Source organism: Manis pentadactyla, chromosome 7 (genome assembly GCF_030020395.1).
Source record: "Manis pentadactyla isolate mManPen7 chromosome 7, mManPen7.hap1, whole genome shotgun sequence".
Taxonomy (NCBI): domain Eukaryota; kingdom Metazoa; phylum Chordata; class Mammalia; order Pholidota; family Manidae; genus Manis; species Manis pentadactyla.
The window spans coordinates 106876722-106901155 of record NC_080025.1 but is presented as its reverse complement, the minus strand read 5'-3'; the positions used below and the strand labels follow the sequence as shown (position 1 = coordinate 106901155).

Below are 24434 nucleotides of genomic sequence, written 5' to 3'. Positions count from 1 at the left end.
GGCATAGGGAATATGTGTACAAAGGCACAGAGGAAGCAGGAGTATGGGGCATCCTGGAAACAACAAATGGTTTGTTATGGCCGTTGTAGGAAATGCAAGGAGAGTGTCAGCAGCTTCCCCTGGAAGAGCCAGGGAATCTTTGAAAAAGACAAGCGATCTTGTCCTAGCAGATATTAATGTATGTAAGGTTACAATGATTAAACCAGCATAGTGTTAGTGCCAGAAGAGCCACTAACAAATTTAGTTATTCGTGTGTTCTCTCCTTTTCTTAATTATTCAATCACTATTTGCTATTAACTGAAAACAAATAAAACCATACTGAAAATGAAGAAGCAAATGACAAACCAGGGAAATATTTTCAAAATATAAAAAAAGAAAAAGGTTACTCTCTAAATGTAGAGAACAGAGAAAATAAGAACAAAATAAGGTGACAAGAATATTTATAATATAAATATGCATCTGATAGAATTGCCATCTCATACCATAGAGAAGAGATAGATTATTTAGTAAGTAATGTTGGGACAAAAGACACAACATTAAAAAAAACAAATTTAACTTAGATCTTAAATTCATATCCAATATCACAAGTAAATGGTATTAGGACAATTGGAAAGAAACCATCAAATATATTTTTAAAGTGATAATTTTAATGTGCTCAATGCTGAAATTTTTTTCAAATAATTAAAATAACAAGTCATAAAAAAGCTAAGTCAAAGTTTTGATTGGTATATGGCAGGGACAACTTCCTAAGAAAAATGAAATGCAAAAAATGTAAAGAGAAGCATGAGTAGATGTGAATATATTAAAATGTCAAATACCTGAATGTTATAGAAAAGCTATATACATGTCTTTCATATTTTCACATGAATTTATATAAGGTTTTGCAAAGTGCTTTCCTATTATTCTTTTAACTTTTAAAATCTAGTCATCTGACTTTCTCGATTCTAATTTTAATTATTCATGCTTTCTCTCTTTTCCTTAATTATGTCAGTCTTAATAACTGAATGCAAAAATAAAACCAGATTTAAACTGGAAAAGCAGATGCCAAACTAGGGAAATATCCTCAACATTTAAAATAGGAAGTTTATTATATAAAAAGGAGTGCTAAAGATAGAGAATAAAGAAAATAAAAATAGAGAAACATGGGTAAAAGAGTATGAGTAGCTAATTTATTTGAAAAGCAAAAATGATAAATAAAGTGTGTTTAACCTCATTTGTGATGAAAGAAATGCAAATTAAAACCTCCTTCAATGGTGGCTGCCAAGAAGTGTTCCCCACCATTACCCTACCTCACTGTACGCACATACACTCTAGCGTATGTCTTGTGTGTATTGCTTTTTCTGTTCAGTTTCAGATCAAATATGTCTACCTATTCAATTGTAAGATTTCTCAAACTGGTACTGTTTCTTATATTTGAAAAGCTGCATGATATAGGAGAAAGAACAGGGTATGAAATCAGACAAATGTAGGTTTAAATCTTGTGTGAGGTTAAGTAGGTCATTTCTCTGAGCTTGAGTTTTATCATTCCTAAAATAGGGACACTAGTAGTTATTTCACATATTAGCCACTTAGCATGCCCACCCCCTAGAGCACACTCAGAAAATGTTAGTTCCCCCCTCCTTCTCCCTCCTTCTTCTCTGGAGGGCTTGAGCTCAGCACTCGGCAGCTTTAGGTAAAATCATGTGGCCTGTCCAGTTCCCCCAAGGACCCAGGAGCAGTGAGTGCCCTGCAGCGGAGGAGAGAAGCTGCTGCCGAGCCAGGAAAGCCCTGTGTGGGTCTGGCTTGCTGGCTTCTTACCTGATAATTGCCAGAGGGATGAAGTACACCAGGAGGGCCACGATGGTCATGTACGGAGTCCAGTAGGAGTCATCAGGCCACAGGGCCCAGCACTGCACCTCACCGTTGGAGAGTTTCCTCTTCCCAAATATGATCAGGGTGGGAATGGAGAACAGGAAGGAGAGGGTCCAGGCAATCATGATGAGGACTTTGGCTTGCTTTTCTGTTCAAAGGAAAGAAAGGGATGTCTGGGCATATGGAAACATCCTAGGGATAGTGTAGAAAATGATTGCTGTGTAGAGGGACTCTTAGAGCCTCAGTTTCCTCTAGTATAAAATGGGGATAATAGGCCCAGCACTGAGGGTTGGTGCAAGGACTAAAGAGGGGAATGCTTGCACACTGCGGTGTGAGGTCAGTGCCTCACAATTTCTACTTGCTTTCTCCTTCCCTGGTTTATCCACCTGACCTCATATGTTAATGAATCCATTCCTATAGTTTGTAGCTCAGTATAGTTTGTAGCATAGTTTGTACCATGTATAGATTGTACCATACACACTTGACAGGTCGCTGTGCAAATGCCTGTCTCTGTTTACCCTGTCCATCCTCACATCCGGGCTGGGGCCTTTGGTCTGTCTGGTGTCCTTCTTGCAGTACACTGGCACCACCCAGAAACAGCCAGTTTAAATTTTGAATTTTGGTGATGCATTCATATATGACATATAGATTGCATGTACAAAGATGGCATATGCAGCTTTGCAACCTAATTTTTTTCTCTGGAAAAAATATGACCATTCTTTCATTTTTACAGCTATACAAGTGGCATTCAGACTTTTTCAGGTAGTAAAAGTCTTTAAATATAATTTTATCTTCAGCCGAGTGCAGGAAGCCCACATAGCTCAGGTTGAGGCTGGACTGACAGCCAGCACCTTCCAAAGTTGCCCCAGAGCAGGTCCACAACATGAACCCTCCGGAGCCAGTATGTGAGGTCAATTTGTAAAGCACCAATAAAATAACATTTTCTTTATGGTTATACCAAACTTATTCATATGTATACCTTTGCAATACTCTGGTTATTTTCTCAGGACAAGCACTAAGAAACAAAATTTTGGCAAAGTATTGTTAAATTTCCCCCAAAGTGGCTACAGTTTATAGTTATCACTGGAAGTGTACGTAAGTGCCCAGTTTCCTTCTATTCTCCCAACACTGAGCGGATTCTTCCTCTTCATCCTGTTACCTGGTGGGTAAGATTTCCTGTACAAATGTTTAATCTTGTAGTTCTCCAGTTAGCAGTCAAAAGGAACATTTCTATCTGTCATCCATTCATTTGTGTCTCTTCGTCTTTTCCTAATTTGTTCATGTTCTTTGCCCACTCTTTCAGCTGATATGTTCTTATTTCTTTGCTGGAGTTTCTGATAAGGATATTAGCTCTTTGTCTGTTGTGCACAAGTATTTCCTATTTGTCATTTTGCTTGTTAAGTATGTTTACAATGTTCATTGTTTGTATAAAGAGTTTTAAAAATTTGATGTAATAAAAACTTCTTTCCCATTGTTTCTATATTTAGTGTTATTCCTGGAAAGCTCTTTCCTTTACCAAAATTATAAATGTTTTTCCCATACCCATATCTTTCATGTTTAAAATTTTTACTTTTTCAGTCCAACTGGAATTTACTTTGAAATTAGCTATGACAGATGGTAATCTATTTTTTTTTAAATGGTTAGACAGCTAGTCTAACACCATGAACTGACTAATTCATTCTTTCCCAGCTGATTTGGTATTCCATATGCTTTACTTAGGTTATTCTGGTTTTACTGTCATATTGTTTCAATTATCAAAGTTTTATACTATGTTTTAATATCTGGCACTACATATCTCTCTCATTATTAGTAGTGTTTTCCTAATTATTCTTATGTTTATTTTTCCTAAAGAGCCTTAGAATTGTCAACTTCTCTGGCTCTGAAGGCTAAAGAAGCTGCTACTTTAAGTACTTAACAAAGCCGTAGAAGGCGGCTCCCCCTCTTCCTCCCCTTCCTGTGGATGAGTTGCCTTTGCCCTGCGCCTGCTCAGCGGCATTTGAACCGCACCGGACTTCCGGGTGCTCCGTCCTCCACGGAAGACCATCGCTGTGCGGCGGGAAAACTCTCTTCCTCACCTTCTCTTAGCTTGGTGGCATAAGCCCCTCACCTTGTTCCTCATAGCTGCCCTTCAATTCCGGTGAGCTGCAGCACCAAGACGACGCCAGCCCAGGGTTCCCTTGAGCCCTCACAAGCCCTCTTTCACCTCCTCCCTCACCCTGGAGCTTTCAGGATCGTTTCCACTTCCTAGAAGGCTGTGCACCTTTCCCAGGGGGCTTGGCGTCCGTGGGGATCTGGGTGGCCTGTTTCCTTCACTCTCTTCCTACCTGTACATCACCCCTATTCATGTTTCCTCCACGACTTCAGCTGGGATTGGGCAGAGGAAGGGGAAATAGGTATTGTGTTTCCAGTCTTTTATCTTTCTCGGAAGCTATTGGAGATGATGTTTTTCCAAGTGCCCTACCTACATTGATCCTCTATTAATTTCATAGTGAGGACAAACATTACTTTATATCTTTCAAAGAACACTATAATATTCATTGTTGCCTTTCCTGTAATTTAGCACACTGTTTATCACATTGCACGGGGTCTCCTGGAACCAGTCATATTTGCCATGAGCTAAACAGTTGATTCTTTTTTTTTTAGCCTCATGAGTATAGTGAGACATTTAACTGACCATATTTCTCTCTTGGCTATGGATCCCAAAGTCTCCATCTGCAGCAAGTGTCCTGAGATACCCCTCACACATTTTCTTATACTAATTTTATCTTCACTCCTATTTTCTGCACCTTAAAATGCTCTGGTGTAGTTATCTTTTTCTACACTGCATTCAGTTTTTCCTGGAGTGTGCTGGGAGTAGATAAATAGATGGATGAATAAGTGCATCACACCTTTGCATACTTTCTTCACAGTATGTCTCTCCCATGTCCCCTCATCCCATCCCTTCTCTATCATAATCACCAGGGCATGATGGTGCCCAGAAAGCTTGGTGCTTGATACAGACCTTCACAGAAACAGAAAGCAAAACAACAACCTAGAAAAAGCCTAAGGAACAGGTGTAAATTATATTTTTGAATCACTTTTAATTGCACACAACACATCGATGTGTTTCTGGTATATAAATTACCTTCTTGCCTGGAAGTTCCCATGGTTACTACCGCTAGTCCAGCTCCAATCCCCAGAGTGAGGACAGGCTGGTCGGTCCTTGCAAGCAATTGTTTATTATTCTAGGACCTTCCTCTCTCTTGCATTCTCTCCTTCTGCTTTTCTCTTTCTCTCTCTTTGTACACAAAACAATATCTAGCATTGTTTTGAGTTTTTTCTTTACATTAATGTTTTAGTACATGGATTATTGCACATGTTCTTATTATCACACAAAATATGATGTAGATATTTTCATGTCAATGTATATTACTGTCTATGGCTATACTACCTCCTCACTGAGAGACAGGATATGTAATAGTCAAGGGCACTTGCGCTGGGCCCAGACCATCTGGGTGCAAATCTTGCCACTCCACCTATGAGCTGTGTGTCCTTGGGAAAGTTACCTATCTCTCTGAACTGTAATTGCCCAGACTGTAACATGCAGATAATAATAGGGCCTACCTCACAGAGCTGTTGTGAGGATTAACATGCACAAAAAACTTTGAATCATGAATGGCATATAGTATGTGATAAACCTAAGCTACTGAAACTTCATAGGATAATTAGCCATTCCTCCATTGAGGAATACCAAGGTTAGCATTGAATTCCTGCTATTCTGAACGATGTTACAATGCACAGTGCATGTGCGTACATGCATACCTGTGGGTGTTTGTTCAGAGAAGATAACAAGAAGTAGAATTTCTACATCAAAGGACTATATATGTTTTCTATTTAATTAGGTATTATTAACTTGCCATGCAAAGTATCTGTGCCAATACTATCTGATATATTCAATTTTATCAGATGACATTAATCCTGTGTATTGGAAGTTTTGCTGGCTTGATTAATTTTGCTTACTTAGGTGTAAGTTCTGTGGAATGGCATTTTAAAGTATTATCTATTTTCCGCATATTTTTCCATTGGCTTTTGTCACATATTTTTATGATATCTGATTGCACCTCATCTTTGTAATCAAGATTTCATGTTATCAGTTCTTCATTATATCAGGTTTCACACTCTGCTTGGGAGAATGTAGTACCGGTCACTAAACGTTGGGCTCTTACTTGCTTTCAGGGTTTGCCAAGGACAGTGGGCTCTGCCTACGGACAGAGTGATGGACAGTCAGTCCCACAATGAGGCTCCCACCCTTCCTCCACCACTACTTCCTGGACGGCACTCTGTCCCTTCAATTCCAGCCCCCCCATTACTCTGGGAGGTGGAGGGCAGGGGAAGGGAGGCCTGCTGTTACTAACCCCAGCACTGTGCTCCCGGACTCACCCTGCCAGTTTCCTGGGCATTCATTTAGAAAGCAGTCCCCACTTCCCCTCATTGCTGCAGTGTCAGCTGGGAATATTGTGAGCTCTGTGGCTTCAGCCTTCCCTCTGATCCACGTGCTCCTTCTTTCAGGGAAGACTCACCATCACTGGACCAAGGAGGATTTTCCTTATTTCCAGTATGATTATCAATTAAAACATCTTTCCAATTATTTCTATGGATTTGGGGTAAGTAAGCTTTTGTTTCTGGAAAATGAGCAAGTTGAAGTGGGAGTGTTCATTGCTTTGGATAGGTGTGTGTGTGTGTGTGTCAGCACTGTTCTAAAGGGAGCAGCTGGATGCATTAGTGTCAAGGTAGATGGTCACAGTGTGGGCCCAGCAAAACTCCCTCCCTAGTGGCTCTTGGCCATCCAGGAAACCATTAGCATTTTCCCAGGCATCCTGCTGTCTTTTCTACATCTTTTTGGATAATCAGGTCTACGGAGAGGGGAAGGAAGTTCAGGAGGAGAAACCAGGGGGAGGAAGAGAACCATTTTTAAGAAGATAATAGTAGTGAAAACAGCCCTACCCTCACCCAATGATGATTCTTATGGCATAGCACTTGGTCAAGGCAGCTCACCTCCTTGTAGGAACTTCATGGGGTAGACGATGGCATGATATCTGTCTATGCTGAGGGACACCAGGACATAGGTGGAGGCATAGAGCAGCACGACCTGAAGACAGAAATGAGAGGAGGTGCATGAGAAGGGAAGGAAATGCACATAATGGACAGAAGAGTGTTTTGTGCTATTTTGAAACCGAAATAGGCATTGGCATTGAACCAAGGGAGAGATGAGGTTTGGGTTATGTCGAGGAATCATGGATTCCCTGCGTCAGGAAGCAGATTGCTGTCTCGGTGCTGGAATTTGCATCGCTACTGATGGTAGGTGAGAATGCTTCCCACTCTCACTCACTCACTTGGTCACTTGGCTTCTTGGAGACTCCACATTTCAGGATCAGTCCCTCTTGACATTTGCATGGTACATTTGTTTGTAATTGAATTTAAAAGCTAAACCAATTTTCTCTGCCACAATTGACATTCCAGAATAATTAGAAATAAAAGTTAATTTGCCTTTTTCCAGTGTGAGTTGTTGAGGCGATAGAAGGGGTCTGGCCGCAGGGAGCACGTGTACTGTTGGGAATCATTTATTACCATCTGTGTTGGCTCAGAGCACCCCTTCCTCAGCGACTTCTCGAGCAGAGCTGTTCAGGAGGATCAGTCTTTGAGTCTCCTCTTCCTCCTTCCCACCATCTCTGTTATTAACCTTCCCCATGTCCTTTAATTATCCTGTGTACAGTGTTATTTGCATACTTTGCAGAGAAGGAAATTGGGGTAGGAGAGGTTAATATCTCTTATGTGAAGAGCATACTCAGAATGTAATTAAATGAAATAACTCTGAAAGGAGGAAACTTTTCAGGTAACTTTGAGCTTCATTCCTACCAAGTCCAGATATATGTCTCCTTTGTAACCTTCAAGCCAAATCCCAAGTGGGTTGAAGAATAACTTGAAGACTGATATCTAAGGAGGAGCATCTGAATTTCTTCTAAAATGAAACAGAAATAACATGACTTTGGCAGTAACTCTTGCCTGAATTTGTACATTTTTCATCCTTTCCCTGGTTCAGACAAATTACAACCAATTGTACTGTTGTCCTTTATCATCTTTATTTCTGTAAGAAAACCACAAATGTGTGCCAACACTAATGTGGAAGGTGCCACAGAGAGGGGGTTCTGATGGCTCCCCGAGGAGCATAAGAAGAAATTCTCCTTCTGATAAAAAAGTTGATATAGAGTAGAGACAGAGAGAAAAATTATGGCCATACTTAAAAATAATCAGACAATGGTCTCCTTAAAGGAAACCTGGAATTTTACGTATGATCAAATTAGTTAAAGTTGGCCACACACGGTGAGGAGGTGGCATCAGAGAAGGATGTGAAAAAGAGTTCCCAAGGGCAGAACCCTATGAGGGGCAATGTCATGGGGAACAGGTTTTAAAAATTGTGGCCATCTGCAGTTGAGTGAGGTGGCTGACACAAGTTTGGAGTTTGGGACAGGAAGAAAGGTCACAATAAAAGTGTGCAGAGGAAGAGGCAACATTAATAACAGGAGATCTACTTTGAGACACACTCAAAAGGAGCACTTAATTTCAGGAGTCGTCAAATATCTACTGGGTTAAAAATACATATATTTAAAGACTATATAAAAGAAATCCTCTCAAATTGTCACGCCTCTTTTTCGCAATAACAAATGCCAGAAACAGTATAAAAACATGTTCAGAGTTTTGAAAGAAAAAATTATGATCCAAGAATTTTGTAAATACCATTTCTGTGCCAAGGCACAGAATAATTTTCTTAGATATATAAGAGAGAAGAAAATATAACATTACATACTCTCCTGAAAAGTCTTCCTTGAGGAAATATTTCTGCTGATTGAGAATTGTCTCAAAATTAAAAACTCAAAAAGAGGAAAGGGGATTAAATAATAAAAGCTATGGTAAGCAAAAAGAAAATGTTTATAAAATAACTATAAATATAGTTCTGAAACATTTCAGGGAAAAATCTGGAAAGTTGAGTGGGGGGAGAGAGTAGAAGGAAATAAATCATGATAAATGTCTATTTAGACATTTTAGATACTCCTTTTGTTTTGTACTTTGATGAAAACATATTACATTTAAAAATTAAAGATGGAGAAAAGTAATTTATTAGTTTCCTATGGCTACTATACAAAATAACTACCAACTCTGTGGCTTAATAAACATAAATTTATTCTCCATATTCATGGAGTAAAATAGTCCAAAATCAGTTTACTGGATCAAAATTAAGTTGTTGGCAAGGCCACCTTCCCTCCAGAGGCTCTAGGGGAGAACCCGCTCCTTGCCTCTTTCAGCATCAGAAGGCTGCCAGCATTCCTTGGTTTGTGGCCACACCAATCCCATCTCTGAGTCCATGATTATAATGTCTCCTCTGTTTCCCTCTTATAAAGGTGTATATGATTGCATCTGGACTCACCAGGATAAACCAGAATAATCTGTCCATTTCAAAATCCTTAACTTAATCACATCTACAACATCCTTTTTTGACAAATAAGTTAATATCCATAGGTTTCATGACTAGGACTTGGATATCTTTTGGGGGGTCATTTTTTTAGCCTACTATAATTAATAACCAAATTCTAAAGGGAAAAAAAAATCCACAAGAAAATACAAAAAATAACACAGGAAGATTCAAATGAGGTGCCTGAAATAACACCAAACACTATTTGCCACAATAAACATGAATGGCTTAAGCTCCTTCTCTAAAACAAAGACTACTTACAAAACCCTTCCCCAAATCCAACTGTGTATGATTTTGAAGAGAAGCCTCCAAAACTAAATGATAATCAATGTTTAAAAATAGGGTGATGGCTAACAATATATCAAGCAACTAAAAATTAACAAAAGGTATTCATTATAATACTATCAGATGATTGATATTCAAAACAAATAGCACTACATGTGATAGATTATTTATACTAATAAAAGATACAATGATACAATACATAATGGCAATAGAATATTAAGAAATTTATATGTAACAAGTAACATAACACTGATGATATATATAAGTAAAACATTCAAAGATTACAGAGGAATAAACATAATAATAAATAGAAAAAATTTAAACAAACTTTAAAAATAAAACATTATTATAAAATATCTAGGCAACTTTCAAAAATTGGTCATAAACCAAACTACCAAGAAAAATTCCAATAGATTCCAAAAAGTGAAACTTACACAATTTGCATATTTAAAACAACAAGTAATAACAGCTGAAATTAGTATCATGTTTTTTTTTTAAATACCATTTGGAAATTTAAACACCCTTGTAATTAACTTGAATCAAAAAGGAAATCAAAGTACAATTATAGTCAATTCATAAATGTCAACAATGAAAATTCTACACATCAACAACATATGGGTACCATTTGGAGAGCAGATGGCAGCTTGAGGACATATGTCTGAATTCTCACTACCCCACACCTCAATTCTAACAAAAATGACCTCGGAAATATGAAACCAAAGAAAATCTTGCAGGAAAGTGAGACTTAAATGCAGGAAACTTAGAGAAATTTTATTTAGAAAAATGCCAGATTGGATTCATTTAAAGGAGAATCCTTGGACTGACTTCTAAAAAATTAACATACTTTATTTTTTTGAACAATTTTAGATTTACAGAAAAGTATTGAGCAAATAGTACAGCAGTTTCCCATATTACCCACCGCTCACAACACACACACACACACACACACACACACACACACACACACACACACACACACTTTCCCCTATTATTAACATCTTACATTAGTGTTATCCATTTGTTAAAATTGATGAACTACTATTGATATATTATTGTTAACTGAAGTCCATGGCTTGCTTATATTAAGGTTCACTCTTTGTGTTGTAAAGCTCTATGGGTTTTGACAAATGCATAATGGCATGTATCCATCAGCACAGTACCACACAGAAAAGCTTCACTGTCCTAAAAATCCCTGTGCTCTAACCTATTCAATCCCCCCACATCCTGGAAATCACTGATCTTTTTACTGTCTCCATAGTTTTGCCTTTTCCAGAATGTCGTGTAGTTGTGATCTTATATATGTAGCCTTTTCAGACTGGCGTCTTTCACTTAGCAATGCATAGTTAAGATTCCTTCATGACTTTTCATGACTTGATAGCTCATTTTGTTTCATTGCTGAATAATATTGCATTGTATGGATGTACCAGGTTTATTTATCCATTCAGCTTTTGAGGAACATCTTGCTTCAGTTTTTGGAAATGATGAACAAAACTGCTATAAACATTCTAATGCAGGTTTTTGTGTGGACATAAGTTGCCAACTCAATTAGGTAACTATCTAAGAGCACAACTGCTAGATTATATGGTACAAGTATGTTAAATTTTAAAGGAAATTGCCAAATGTCTTCTGAAGTGGCTGTGCCATTCTGCATTCCCACAAGGGATGAAGGAGAGTTCCTGTTGGCACATGCTCTCACGAGCATTTCATATCATCAGGTTGTTTTGGATTTTAGCCTCTCTAGTATGTGTATAGTGGTATCACATTTTTATTTTAATTAGGAAATTCCTAATGCCATGTAATGTTCAGTTTCTTCCCATATGCTTCTTTCTTATCTGTGTGTATCTTTTGTGAAGGGTCTATTGAGATCTTTTGCCCATTTTTAAGTGGGTTGTTAGTTTTCTTATTGTTGAGTTTTAAGCATTCCTTACCTAATTTGGATAAAAACACTCTATCAAATATGTGTTTTACAAAAGTTTTTTCCCATTCTGTGTCTTGCCTTTTCAGTCTCTTAGCAGTGTCTTTCAAAACGAGGATGTTTAAATTTTCATAAAATTTGACTTTGCATCTTTTTTCTTTCACAGACTGTTTTTGCGGTTGTATCGAAAAAGTCACCAAGAAACCCAAAGTCCCCTAGATTTTGTCCTACGTGATCTGCTAGTAGTTTATATAGTATCACTTATTTCATTCAGGTTTATGATCCCTCCTGAGTTAGCTTTTGTGAAATGTGTAAGGTCTGTATTTAGGCTCTGCTTTTATTTTTGTATGTGGATGTCCAATGACTCCAGCAGCATTTTTTAAACAGGCTGCCCTTTCTTCCTTGAATTATCTTTGCTCCTCTGTCAAAGATCAGTTAACTTTTTTGTATGCATCTTCACTATGTCACCAAAATATATTTTATATACAGTTTTATCTTGGTATTCACTGTAAATACTGTTATAAGGAATATTACTTACATGAATAATTATGGATAAGGAAGACATTTTTAAGTTAACATGTAGAAAAACACAGGTTGCAATGTGTATTTTTAAAATGTGAAGGTTAGAACAATAATCAAGAAAATTTGGTACTGGCATAAGAACAGACCCATATACCAATGGAACAAACTAGAGAGCCCTGATATAAACCCAACCATACATGGTCAATTAATATATGATAAAGGAGCCATGGACATACAATGGGGAAATGACAGCCTCTTCAACAGCTGATGTTGGCAAAACTTGACAGCTACATGCAAGAGAATGAAACTGGATTATTGTTTAACCCCATACATAAAAGTAAACTCAAAATGGATTAAAGACTTGAATGTAGGTCATGAAACCATAAAACTCTCAGAAGACAATATAGGCAAACATCTCCTGAATATAAGCATGAGCAACTTCTTCCTGAATGCATCTCCTCGAGAAAGGGAAACAAAAGCAGAAATGAACTCATGGGACTACATCAAACTAAAAAGTTTTTGTACAGCAAAGGACATCATCAGCAAAACAAAAAGGCATCCTACAGTATGGGAGAATATATTTGTAAATGACATATCTGACAAGGGGTTAACATCCAAAATATATAAAGAACTTACACGCCTCATCACCCAAAAAGCAAATAACCCTATTAACAAGTGGGCAGAGGATATGAAGAGATGATTCTCCAGAGAAGAAATTCAGATGGCCAACAGACACATGAAAAGATGCTTCACATCACTAATCAACAGGGAAATGCAAATTAAAACCACAATGAGATATCACCTCACACCAGTAAGGATGGCCAGCATCAAAAAGACTAAGAACAACAAATGCTGGTGAGGTTGTGGAGAAAGGGGAACCCTCCTACACTGCTGGTGGGAATGTAAGCTATTTCAACCATTGTGGAAAGCAATATGGAGGTTCCTCAAAAAACTAAAAATAGGAATACCATTTGACCCAGGAATCTCACTCCTTGGAATTTACCCAAAGAATACATCTTCTCAGATTCAAAAAGACATTTGTACTCCAATGTTTATCGCAGCACTTTTTACAGTAACGAAGATATGGAAGCAACCTAAGTGTCCATCAGTAGATAAGTGGATAACAAAGATGTGGTACATATATACAATGGAATACTATTTGGCCATAAGAAAGAAACAAATCCTACCATTTGCAACAACATGGATGGAGCTGGAGGACATTATGCTCAGTGAAATAAGCCAGGTGGAGAAAGACAAATGCCAAATAATTTCCCTCATTTGTGGAGTATAACAATGAAGCAAAACTGAAGGAACAAAATGGCAGCAGACTCAGAGACTCCAAGAAAGGACTAGTGGTTACCAAAGGGGAGGGGTGTGGGAGGGCAGGTGGGGAGGGAGGGAGAAGGGGACTAAGGGATATTATGTTTAGTATACGTGGTGTGGGTGATCATGGGGAAAACACAGAGAAGGCACATAGTGGATCTGTGGCATCTTGCTGCACTGATGGACAGTGACTGCATTGGGGTATGGGTGGGGACTTGATAATATGGGTAAATGTAGTAACCACATTGTTTTTTCATGTGAAACCTCCATAAGAGTGTATATCAATCATACCTTAATAAAAAATTTAAAAAAGATATGAAGGTTAGAGTGGCAGTCAGCCCCAAGATGTCCCCAGGGATCCTTGCCTCCTGGAACCCTTTTGTGGTTCCCTTCCCCCCTATACTGATTCAGGGCAGACTTGTGTGACCAACGGAATAGTGTAGAGGTGATGGTGTCTGACTTCTGAGGCTATTTCATTGCTGCTTCCACCCTCCTTCTCTTGGATGGCTTACTCTTGGGAAAGAGGCTGCTTTGTTGGGAGGACACTAAAGAACACTTGTGGAGGGGCCCTTGCAGAGAACTGAGTGCTTTGCTGGAAGTTAGCACTAATTTGCCGGCTGTGTGAATGAGCTACTTTGAAAATGAATTGTCCAGTCCCAGTCAAACCTTCCATGACTGTAGTCCATGGCAACATTTGGTAGAACCTCAGTATAAGCCTCAGTCAGATCCTTCAGACAAACTTATTCCTGAATTCTTGATTAATAGAAACTGTGAAATAATAAATGTTTATTGTTTCAAGTCACTATCAGGGTAATTTGTTTCTCAGTAATTGATATAATAAGAAATTGAAAACATTCATCTTTAAGGAAGCAAAAATCCACAAGAAGAAGCTGAAATAAATTTTTAAAAAATTACCCCTGAGAAGGATCAACAGAGGTGAGGCTTAGAACCTCACCCCCCGTTCTGAGAGAAATCTTCTGCATACGTGGATGTTTTATTGCCCTTGTCTAGCTTGGATTAACACATAGTCTACAGGCACACACCTGATCATCTACATTTGCTCTCTTACAACACTAAACTATGTTTTCTACCTTTATCTTGTATCTACCTACCACTTCAGCATTTTATTAAAAATAATAATAATAAAGAGAGAAATGTGGTATCCACATATAAATCAAGTATAAAAACCAAATGAGTATTCATATTTGAACTGACTGTTTAGAGTTCATAATGCATGAGCAAAACCAAAAGTTTCTGTGATGACTGCCCTTGTACTGTTCACCATGTAACTTATTCATTATGTAAGAATTTGTTCTCCATGTAAGAACTTGTTTGTTATGCCTCAGAAGATTGGAGACTGACGAAAATTAGGCTTGGGGTGGATTAATGATTGTACATTGAGCATTGACTCCCCTATACAGAATTTTATTGTCGTTAACAACCATTTGATCAATAAATATGAGAGATGCCCTCACAAAAAAAAAAAAAAAAAAGGACAGACTTCCAATGGTAAAATAAATAAGTAACCGGGATGTAATGTATAGCATAAGGAATATAGTCAAGATATTGTAACAGCTTGGTAGGGTGATAGCTGGAACCTAGAATTATGTATATAAATGTTCTACCACTGTGTTGTACACTTGAAACTAATGTAATGTAATACTGTGCATCAACTACCCTTCAATAAAAAATAATTATTAAAAAAAAAAAAAATTACCCCTGAGAAAATACTAGTACCAGCTAGTAATACAGACTCCACATTTACTAAACTTGCAAGGTTATGTTCAGAGCACAAAAGAAGATTCTTAATTATAACCACTCTCTATTAATTTTATGAAGATGGCATAACTCCATTACCAAGATCTGAAAATGATTAAACAAATGAAAATCATAATCTCACTTATGAATATAGATGCTGAGATTCTTGAAAAACCTTACTAATAAATGGGATTTAGCAGAATAAGGTTTTACAGAAATGCACTATACATCTGTAAAGTTACAATAATTTAGACCTGAAGTACTGGCACCAGCATAAAAGTATATTAATGCAAAATAATTCTAAGATCTCAGAAACAGGATACATTAATCTTAACACCAGTTTTAAAGTGGTGTATCTTCTCATACTTAGTTGAGGTGCTTTAATCTATGTAATATACATGTAGGATGTACTAATAATTCAATTATGTATTTGGTACATATGTAATATTTTACATTAAATGTTTATTTTACACTTATGTTTTTTAAATTGAAGCATATTCAACAGGCAAAATATAAGTGTCTCTAATCTAAAAACAGATATTAGCAATAACTGAGAAAATAAGCATCCCAGTCACAAAAGAGTTGAGAAAAGATAATAGGCAATTTAGAGAAGAAATTCAAATGCCAATTTGGGTGGTAATATAAGAAATGCACGTTAAAACAATTACAGATAATGCCTATTTTCTAACATACTGCTAGCTTTTCAAAAAGAACAGTAGCCATTGTTTCGGTTAGTTTGAGGGGGAAAAAAACACAAAAATGGACAAATCTTCGTAGATTATTTAGTCAGTACTATGTATGGTCTGAATACTGTATCCCCACAATTTTCATATATTGGAAATCCTCACGCCCAACATGATGGCATTAGGGGATGGGACCTTCGGGATGAGATCAGGTAATGAGGGTGGAGCCCTCACGAGTGGGATTAGTACCTTTATAAAAGAGGCCTTGTAGTGCTTCCTTGCCCCTCTGCCATGTAAGAACACAATGAGAAGTCTGCAGGCTGGAGGAAGGCCCTCACCTGACTATGTTGGCTTCCTGATCTTGGGCTCTCAGCCTCCAGAACTGTGAGAAATAAATGTTTGTTGTCTATAAGCCACCTACTCAGTGGTATTTTTATTACAGCCAAATGGACTAAAGACAGCCAGAATATGTCAAAAGCCTGAATATTGACCCAGAAACTTTACTTAGTGCTTGAAATATGAATGTTTATGTTCTTATTATTGCTTATTTGTGTTTTCTTTGTATATGTGTTACTTTTAGCAAAATAAATACATTTAAAAAATCTTAAATTTCACTTGTCCTTTCAACTAGGAGAAAGTGAGCAGTTTGTTACGTAGGAGTGCAAGATTTTGTAGAATTTTCCTTATGAAGAATCCAAGAGCTAACATTGGTGTCAGTTTGTCTCATCACATTTGGAAGGTGCTACATACCTGCAAATAGCGAACCACTCGGCAGACCAGATCAGGTGCCATGAAGTCTCCAGTGAATCGCCAGATGATATCTGTCAAGATGTTAACCAGGCCTGTGAAATAGTCTAACAAAAACACACAAGTGATTAATTTCAGTCTCTCAAATTTGCAGCCATGCCACAGTAGAAATGAATTTCTGCAGAGATTTATTTATTTTTTTCTGATTCATCAGGTGACCATTGAGGAAAAGTAAGGTAAGCAGGAGTCCTTTGACTTATCCAATGTAGCCACCTAGGAAGGATTTTGGTAATGACCGAAGGGGAATATACTAATCATAAGGCTGACCTCTGAAGTCACAGAAGAGGAGCTGTAAGGGAGTTAGACCTGTACTAAACCAATGGACAAAATGACTGTGAAGGTCACGTTATGCAGGCTTTGTCACTGGTCACTCCAGAACGAGCACGGTGGGCACATGAATGGAGTGGACAACATGGCAGAGAGGAAGACTACTAATTGGCCAATATGATGGATTACCACTTATCATGGCCAGTCTAGTTATTGCTGTCTTTGAATGTCTTTCAATTGCCAACACTGGAGACCTATACTAAGCCCCACTATGGTGCTATTTCTTGAGAAGACCAACTGGTTACTTTGTGACAAGTTGACTACATTGGGCCCCTTTAATCCTACAAGGGCCAGCTGTCCATCTTCCCATTGATAGGCCTATTTTGGGTATGAGCTTGCTTTCTCCGACCTCTGAGTTGTAGTCAACACCACTCATCATCCCCTAGAAGATTTCAGACTGCCCAACAAGAATTGAATCCCACACAACATACTGTCTGACCAGGGGATCCACTTCATAGTGAAGGGGGTATAGAACTTAACCCCTGATCATAGAATCCCTTGTTTATATCACATAGTGCACCACCTAGAAGCAGGTGTTTTCCAAGAGCAGCACTGGAATAGACTACCTACAAAGTGTCAGCCTGGTGGCAATATTCTGAAAAGATGGAGCATCATCCTTCAACATACTGCATATGCAGTAAATCAGAGCCCTCTTTATCGTGCTGTGTTACTAAAAGGAGATGTACGCAAGTCTGAGAACCAAGAGGTACAGGCAAGAATGGCCTCACTTAGCATCACTCCCAATGACCCACTGGGGGACACTGTGTAACTCTGCTCTGCAGGTTGGAAGTCCTAGTCCTCAAAGGAGGTGCAATCCAATGAGGGGACATAGCAAACGTCCCCTTGAACTAAAAGCTATGGCTGCCCTATATGGCACTTTGGACTCTTTGTGTCCAGGAACCAGCAGTCAAGAAAAGGAGTCACCGTCCTTGCAAAAGTAATTCGCTGTGATCAGCTGATGGAGTCTGAGCTGTGTTTACATGAAGAAAGGGACAAATATGGGTAGAACACAGGTTTAACTTGTAACTGTCAAGTTATAATGGACTGCAGACAAGTAGTGGATGGGTCTGGGGATGCTAAGCATACTGCAGCCGACCCTCAGTATAGAGTTGTACAGATTATTCATGTGCTAGTGTTCCCTGCCCTGCTCCATTTATCAGTGTATTGAGTTCTTATTTGCCTTTTATGGGCCCTTCTGCAGAAACTTTCCTTGACCATTCACACGGTAGGGCCCACCACTAAAGGGTATATGGCCTTTCCAGTTTCATGCCTGTCTCTTTTCTTTTCTTTTTTTCCTCTGTAGGTAACAGCAATTAGGAACATTGACAAGCACATGGGAACTACAACAGAAGTGTAAAAGTGTCAAAAGATTGGAGAAGAGAAATCTCACAGCAGTTCTGGGTAATCAGAGAAGATCTAACTAACAAGGTCAGACTTGAGCAGGGTCCTGAGAGTTGTGGGTTGTGACCTGGTCCAATAGGGATTTCATGAAGATTTTCCTGGCATGAATGGACTGGACGTGTGAGTAGAATGGACACTGGAGTTACTTGGCTATTCTCTTTCAGTTTACTTATTCCTTAACTTGAAAATAATGGGAAAACAACCTACACTTATGTTTCTCTAGATCTAAGTGTCTGTATGCACAATTATAATATTCTCCAGCAAAATTTCTTTTTTCCCCTGGAGCTCAATCTGTACAGTGACCCATATCTGGGAGTAGACTATCAATGGAACTGAGCCACAGCCTTTGTTGTTATTAAGCATATGCTGCTCTATCTGATCAGTAAAATGCTGTTTAGTTACCTAAGTAATTGAGTACATTGCAAATAAACCTTTCCTAAATGATAACTAAAAGGACCTTGGGAACAAAGAGTACACTTTAAAGGCTTAATCACTTCCATGCTCTTAGTCCTGCTTCTTAAAAGTTGTTCAGTGAAAGATCCTAGGAAACTGTAGTACTCAGAAAAGCCAAAGCAGGCGCACAGCAGGCTTTATTGTCCCTTTGAGGATTTCTGGCAAGCATGAATGTGGGTTCCCAGTTGGAGCAAGAACATGGGTGGAGTGGCAAGTCAAGAATGAGGTGACACCTGAGCTGAACAGTAAAGGGCCAGTCAGGATCGGTCAGGTGGCAAGGGAGTGAAGGACATTGATTCTAGACACAGATGACGGCATGAACAGTTACAGAGGTGGGGAACAGTGAGATGAGAAACTGCATGGCTTGTGTGTAGGAAGCGACATCAGTGTATTGTCAGTTCGTTTCCTTTCAGTCATTCAGCAAGGTGCGCACAGAGGTCTCTCATGAAGGCTTCAGTCTGTGTTAGTGATTTTTGCTATGCTCATCCTCAGCCTGCAGTCCTCACGTCGCTCTTTGGATGTGCTGTTAGGGTGGCTGCTGAGTTTTAAGGCTCCACTCCCTGCTTTTGATGGCAGCTGTGTTCCTGTAACACTGCTGGTGCTTGTTTCTGAATACTTGCTGAATGGGTGGTTGGTGGGCTCTATTTTATCCTGGCTCAGCCTCAGTCTTAAATAGAGCTGTGAACCTGGGCCTTGAATGGGGGACACTCTCAGTGTTCCAATTTCTCCCCTGCGGCACTCCAGCTCCTGGTTAGTATCTGTGGCAGGTCTTGTGTGGGACACAGATTTAGCCCTTCTCTGGTGGCAGGATTTTTATAATCCTTCATTTTTTTTACAGCTACATTCCCTGAGCTTAATTCTACTGCAGCTTCCTTTAGTTACTCAGTAAAAAGAAATGTCAAGTCTTTCCAAAGTATCCAACTTAATTTTCACATAACAACAACTCTTTCATGTTACTTATGTTAATTACATAATTTCAATAATGAGCACAACTTACATCAATTTGGGGGCAGACATCTATAACTCATGTCAAGAGGTGGGAGCAGAAATGGACAGGCTCACTAGGGCCTATCCTGCTAGTCATGGGTGTTAGTTGGCTGGGGTGTTTTGAAGAGGAGTGTTGGTTAATCCAGAGTCACTTTAAAAGATGTTCTTACTGGGAACCCTGTACTGGTCCTTTATCATCCCCATCTGTTTACTCTGTCAGCCCCTTTATGTTGCTCCCTTGACTTGGGAGGTTCTTTCTGTACCTCTACCTGAAGGACACCTCCTAATTCCTCTGATTTTAGTTCAAGCTTACCTCCTTGATGAAGCCTTTTCTGACTACTGAGACTGGCTGATCCCCTCCTGTGGGCTTCTCCCTACCCTACTATGAAAGTACCTGGGACACATTAATGCATTTATCCTGTGTGTTTCTAGTTCTACTATACTATGGGAGGATATAAATTATTTTTTATGCACCTTCACATCTCCAGACCTTAACACTGTCTTATGGCATAGTTAGAACTTAGAAGCTTTCCATTAAATGAATGACTACATTATAACTGCTGTTGCTCGACTGGTTGACTGAAGTAGAAGTGCTTTCATAGAGCAGACTGAGCCCCATTAACATTTTCTTCAAAGTAGATAAAGATAATAATTTCAGAATGTTTCAGAGGAACACTGGGTAACAATGTAAATGCTGAATCTCCAAGGTATATAATGCTTCCAGCTCAGTTCAATGTCTTTATTGTTACTGTTGGTTGTAGTTTTAAAGCAAGGGAGGTGATGATAATTTGTTTGCTTGTGGTTGTATAAGAAACTATTTTTAATATTGCCTCTCTCCCAGATTTCTTTTTTAACAGCCAAGTGCTTGAGGATACTAAATGGAACAAGATTTTAAGACCTCATGTGAAAATTTGTTTAATGATAGGATTTGCATGGCCCAACCAACCTGATATGAAGTACTTAACTGTCAATGAAAATTATTTCTCAAAAAACTAAGTTGTTGTGTCTTGATGTGTCTCTAGCTTACTTTATAATACTAATATGATCTTGGTACTGTGCCCTTCCCCAAGATTAAGTACTAGCTGAGCTTAATGGCTCAAACTGTCAACTTCCAGGCTCTTTATGAAACCAGGGAAAGTGGCCCGCACCTCAGTCATTACTGCTCAATTAGGTAAATAATCATCACATCCATTCTCATTAACGCACTCTCTTCACAGAAAGCTTTGTTCCTGAGGTTTTTCCATTAGTCTTAACAAGTCATAAATGCCACTACTACTTCCTTTTCTCCATTGGTCCACCAAACAAATAAAAATCATGTGTCTAATTAAAGAAACCCAAGTCCTCCTAAAACCTATTCTCTTTGCTTTGTGCAAAAACCAAGAATCTCACTAAGTGAGGCCAACTGGACAGCCAGTGTCATTAGTCATTACTGGGTGGTGAAGAACTCTTACATGTGCAAACATCAGATTCAGTGTGGGGAAAATGGAACTTTCTGACCAAATTCCAGCCTAGCCCTGATAGGCATCCTGTTTGCACATCAATAGGATGTTTTACCCAGGACAGGGAGGCTGGTCAGTCACTGGATTGCTGGTCCAGGATAGGGGTGGAGCAGAAACACGTATTCTTTCCTCTCCTCTATTCCTGGTATGTAGTTGGTTAGATGCCTGCCAGTCATCAGGGACCCTCCCACAGAGTTCCACCCAGTGCAGGAGGCGGGAGAGAGAGTGCAGCTGGAGAGAGAGATTGGGAGCAGGAATTTCGGAGCCCTGCGAGAAGGGGTTGCAAGCAGTGCAGGAGAGAGCTGCCAGTGTGAGCCAGGAGAGACTGAGCTGAGAGAATAAACCCTAATTCCCAACTTCTTGCCCTTGCCTTCCTTCAGTCTCATCAAATTCATAGAGAACTTGCACCAGGTGGGGAACCCCCACTCTCCCAGAGCTACCTTCAGCAAAGGCAAACGTTTCCTTGAAAAGAGGGAAAATAAGGCAACTACTGTTATTTCTCCTCTTCACTCCTGTTTGAGGGGAAGTTTTCTGAGGCATAGTAATACACAACTATCCCCACATGACATGGGGCATGAACTGACCCAGAGGGTAAACACAAGAAGTGGACCACTTGTTTCCTCTTTTAATGAGGTTATGTTTTCCTAGTGAGAAGAATTGACATCAGTGGTCTGGAGTATTCAGAAATCCAAGTGAAAGAGAGGAGAGTTCCATCTGTAGTTATCTATGAGATAAATTCTTTGAATGTCTTTTGTTCTTTGTAGTTCTTGCCCAAGGACAGCTGAGTTGCAGAGTGTTGGGCTGGTAGTGGTAGATCGTAACATGGACATGTTTGGTTCGCATTTCACGCTTCTGTAAATAGGTACAAGATTATTCATAGGAAGATGAAGGTAGAAACATCATCTCATGGAGATATTCTGCTCAGAACCCTCCTTAAGAAAAAACTCACTGCCCAGCTGTGAAGAGTGTAGATTGCTAGCGTCCTCCAGCTGTTAGATTCTTCAGGGTTTGCCTCAGCTTTCTAGTTGAGGTCATGCTATCCTTAGTACAAGCTCTGTCAATGCCTGAGAGAAGTGCAGGTAGAAGGTCTAGACGTTTTCATCCCATATGGGAATCCTTAGCTGAGCTAGCAGAACCCGCATGGTTGCCACCGGGCTCTGGTGGGTCTTCCGGCCCCATCCTGCTTCTTCCCTTTTCTTTACATGGGTGTTACTTCCCCAGAAAGCTTTGCACTCCTCATTCTGTTTCAACATGTTTCCCAAAGAACCCAGCTTACAACAGGAGGTAAGGTAGGAAGGGATACAAGATTGTTCATTGCCTAGGGATGGTCTTAAAGATTGCCTCTATGTATGGCAAATATTCTATTTGTTCATAAATAAAGCCACTAAAAAAGCTACCAGGATCTAGAAACTACTGTGGATGATGGCTGCTATGCTCGGAGCCTATCTCCCCTATTTTCCATGCAGCCTACAAGCCATGCTTGGACATTATGCTATTGGCTTCTATTGAAGATTTGTGAGAACCACTGATTCACTTATTGTAAGGATGTTGCTGAGGATATTTTACTGACTTATTATCAAGGTCCTGCATATAAAGCTCCACAGAATCAATTTCCTTGATCAGGCAACATCTTGCTCTGCATCTCCCTCAAGGCTAGTATGGATCATATCTATCAGTTTTGCCCTTAGTTTTTTTTGATCACTAGGACGCACAGAATGAAATATGCTCAGCTACAGTGACTTTATATTAAGTACCTCAAAGTCTAAATTTGGTTCTTTTTTTTCTATGTCAATATGGTTTAATATTTTCCATGATCCTTATATTTTACTTCGTATTTTCCATTTTACTGGGTATGTTCTTGCATGAATAGGCAGTACATGCAGCATGGGCCCTGCAGCCTGAGTGCAGGGTACTGAATGCTGGCTCTGCCCTATAGCAGCTGTGCAATCTTCAACAGGTGACTAACCATGCCGAATATCAGGTTCTTTGTAAAATTTTGATAACAAGACCACCTGATGTATAGGCTGTTGGGGAGGTTAAGTGAAATAAGGACCATAAGGCCCTCTGTACATCTTAAGGGTGTTGCTGCAGTGAGTTGGGCTGAATGCCCAGACAGAGAGCTACATGGACTGGGAATGAGAGGGTGCACTTCACAGCAGGTCCTGAGCTCCTAGCCCATTTGCAGGAAGGTAGTTTTCTGGGGAGAAAAAAGATGAATAAGAGATTGAGCTCTTGTTTGAATAGATCTACAGGAAAGGCTATCTCTTTTATTTGCTGCAATGCATGCTAGTTAATTTAATACATTAGGAATCCACTAAGAAAACAGTGGTGATTAAATTAACTGATTGGTTGACAAGGTGAGCAGAACCAAGCCAGTATTTAAGAGAACAGAATGCAAGAAAGACTTGCTGTGTTGAGTGGTTCAGAGATTGGACCATTATTTAGCAACAAGGATGCTGTTTGGGGGCAATTCTTTATTAGGTCGGACTGTTCTGTGCATTGCAGGAAACCTGGCACGCATGGCCTGTGTGATGGCTCTAGGTGCCTGGGGCATTTCCAAGTGCTCCAGGACTGCCTCTGGTGGAGAATCCCTGAAGAATGGAAGGGCATTTGGAGTTTGATTGGGAATATAACCTGGCATCCCTATAACAGTCCTAGTTCACGACTGTCACACCTGTGCCTGTGGCCCTTTCCTGAAATGTGTCCTGGTCTCCATGCTCCTTGGTGGTGGCAGGTTGCAGATCTGGGGCTGTAGGGAAAGTACAAGGTAAGCCTGGAACAGCTTGTTGTACCAGAAAGTAAAGAAGTACCCAAAGAATGTTGGGAAACATTTTAAAAGGAACAGGAGCCTAGTTGTAGAGCTCTACTTAGCTAAACTGGCCATATAAACATCAAAATAGTAACAAAGTATAACCCCTGAATAAAACAAGGATCCATGAGCCCATATGGATATAAATAAATAAACGGGGGAGAAGGGAAAGTTCTTCCTTACAGTAGAAAGCCAATGAATAAATGTAGAAACTATGATGAGGAAATCATCATTTAGAAACCTTCATAGCATTGATTCAAGCAAGAATCTACTCTGGATGCTAAGAGTTGTGAGTGATTATTTAAAA

General features: G+C 39.3%; 1 protein-coding gene and 1 long non-coding RNA gene across 5 annotated transcripts in view; one reads left to right on the top strand and one right to left on the bottom strand.

The window, feature by feature from the left end:
• Positions 1-24434, bottom strand: part of NPSR1 (neuropeptide S receptor 1) — a 110164-nt gene that overhangs the window by 19734 nt on the left and 65996 nt on the right. Inside the window, exons 3-5 of one of the 2 annotated variants that reach the window (XM_036897515.2) lie at positions 16595-16698; positions 6886-6979; positions 1798-1999 (exon numbers count right to left, since the gene is read on the bottom strand). In XM_036897515.2, coding sequence (XP_036753410.2) covers positions 1798-1999; positions 6886-6979; positions 16595-16698 — 400 coding nt within the window. The remainder of the gene's footprint in view (positions 1-1797; positions 2000-6885; positions 6980-16594; positions 16699-24434) is intronic. The other variant, XM_036897516.2, reaches the window with a different exon arrangement.
• The window catches only part of LOC118918562 (uncharacterized), a 43516-nt gene continuing 22802 nt past the window's right edge, over positions 3721-24434 (top strand). Inside the window, exons 1-4 of one of the 3 annotated variants that reach the window (XR_005027185.2) lie at positions 3721-3988; positions 6400-6494; positions 18282-18406; positions 20677-21116. This is a non-coding gene — a long non-coding RNA (uncharacterized LOC118918562). Of the gene's footprint in view, positions 3989-6399; positions 6495-18281; positions 21117-24434 lie in introns of those variants that run through there. The other 2 variants (XR_008998527.1, XR_008998526.1) reach the window with 2 other exon arrangements.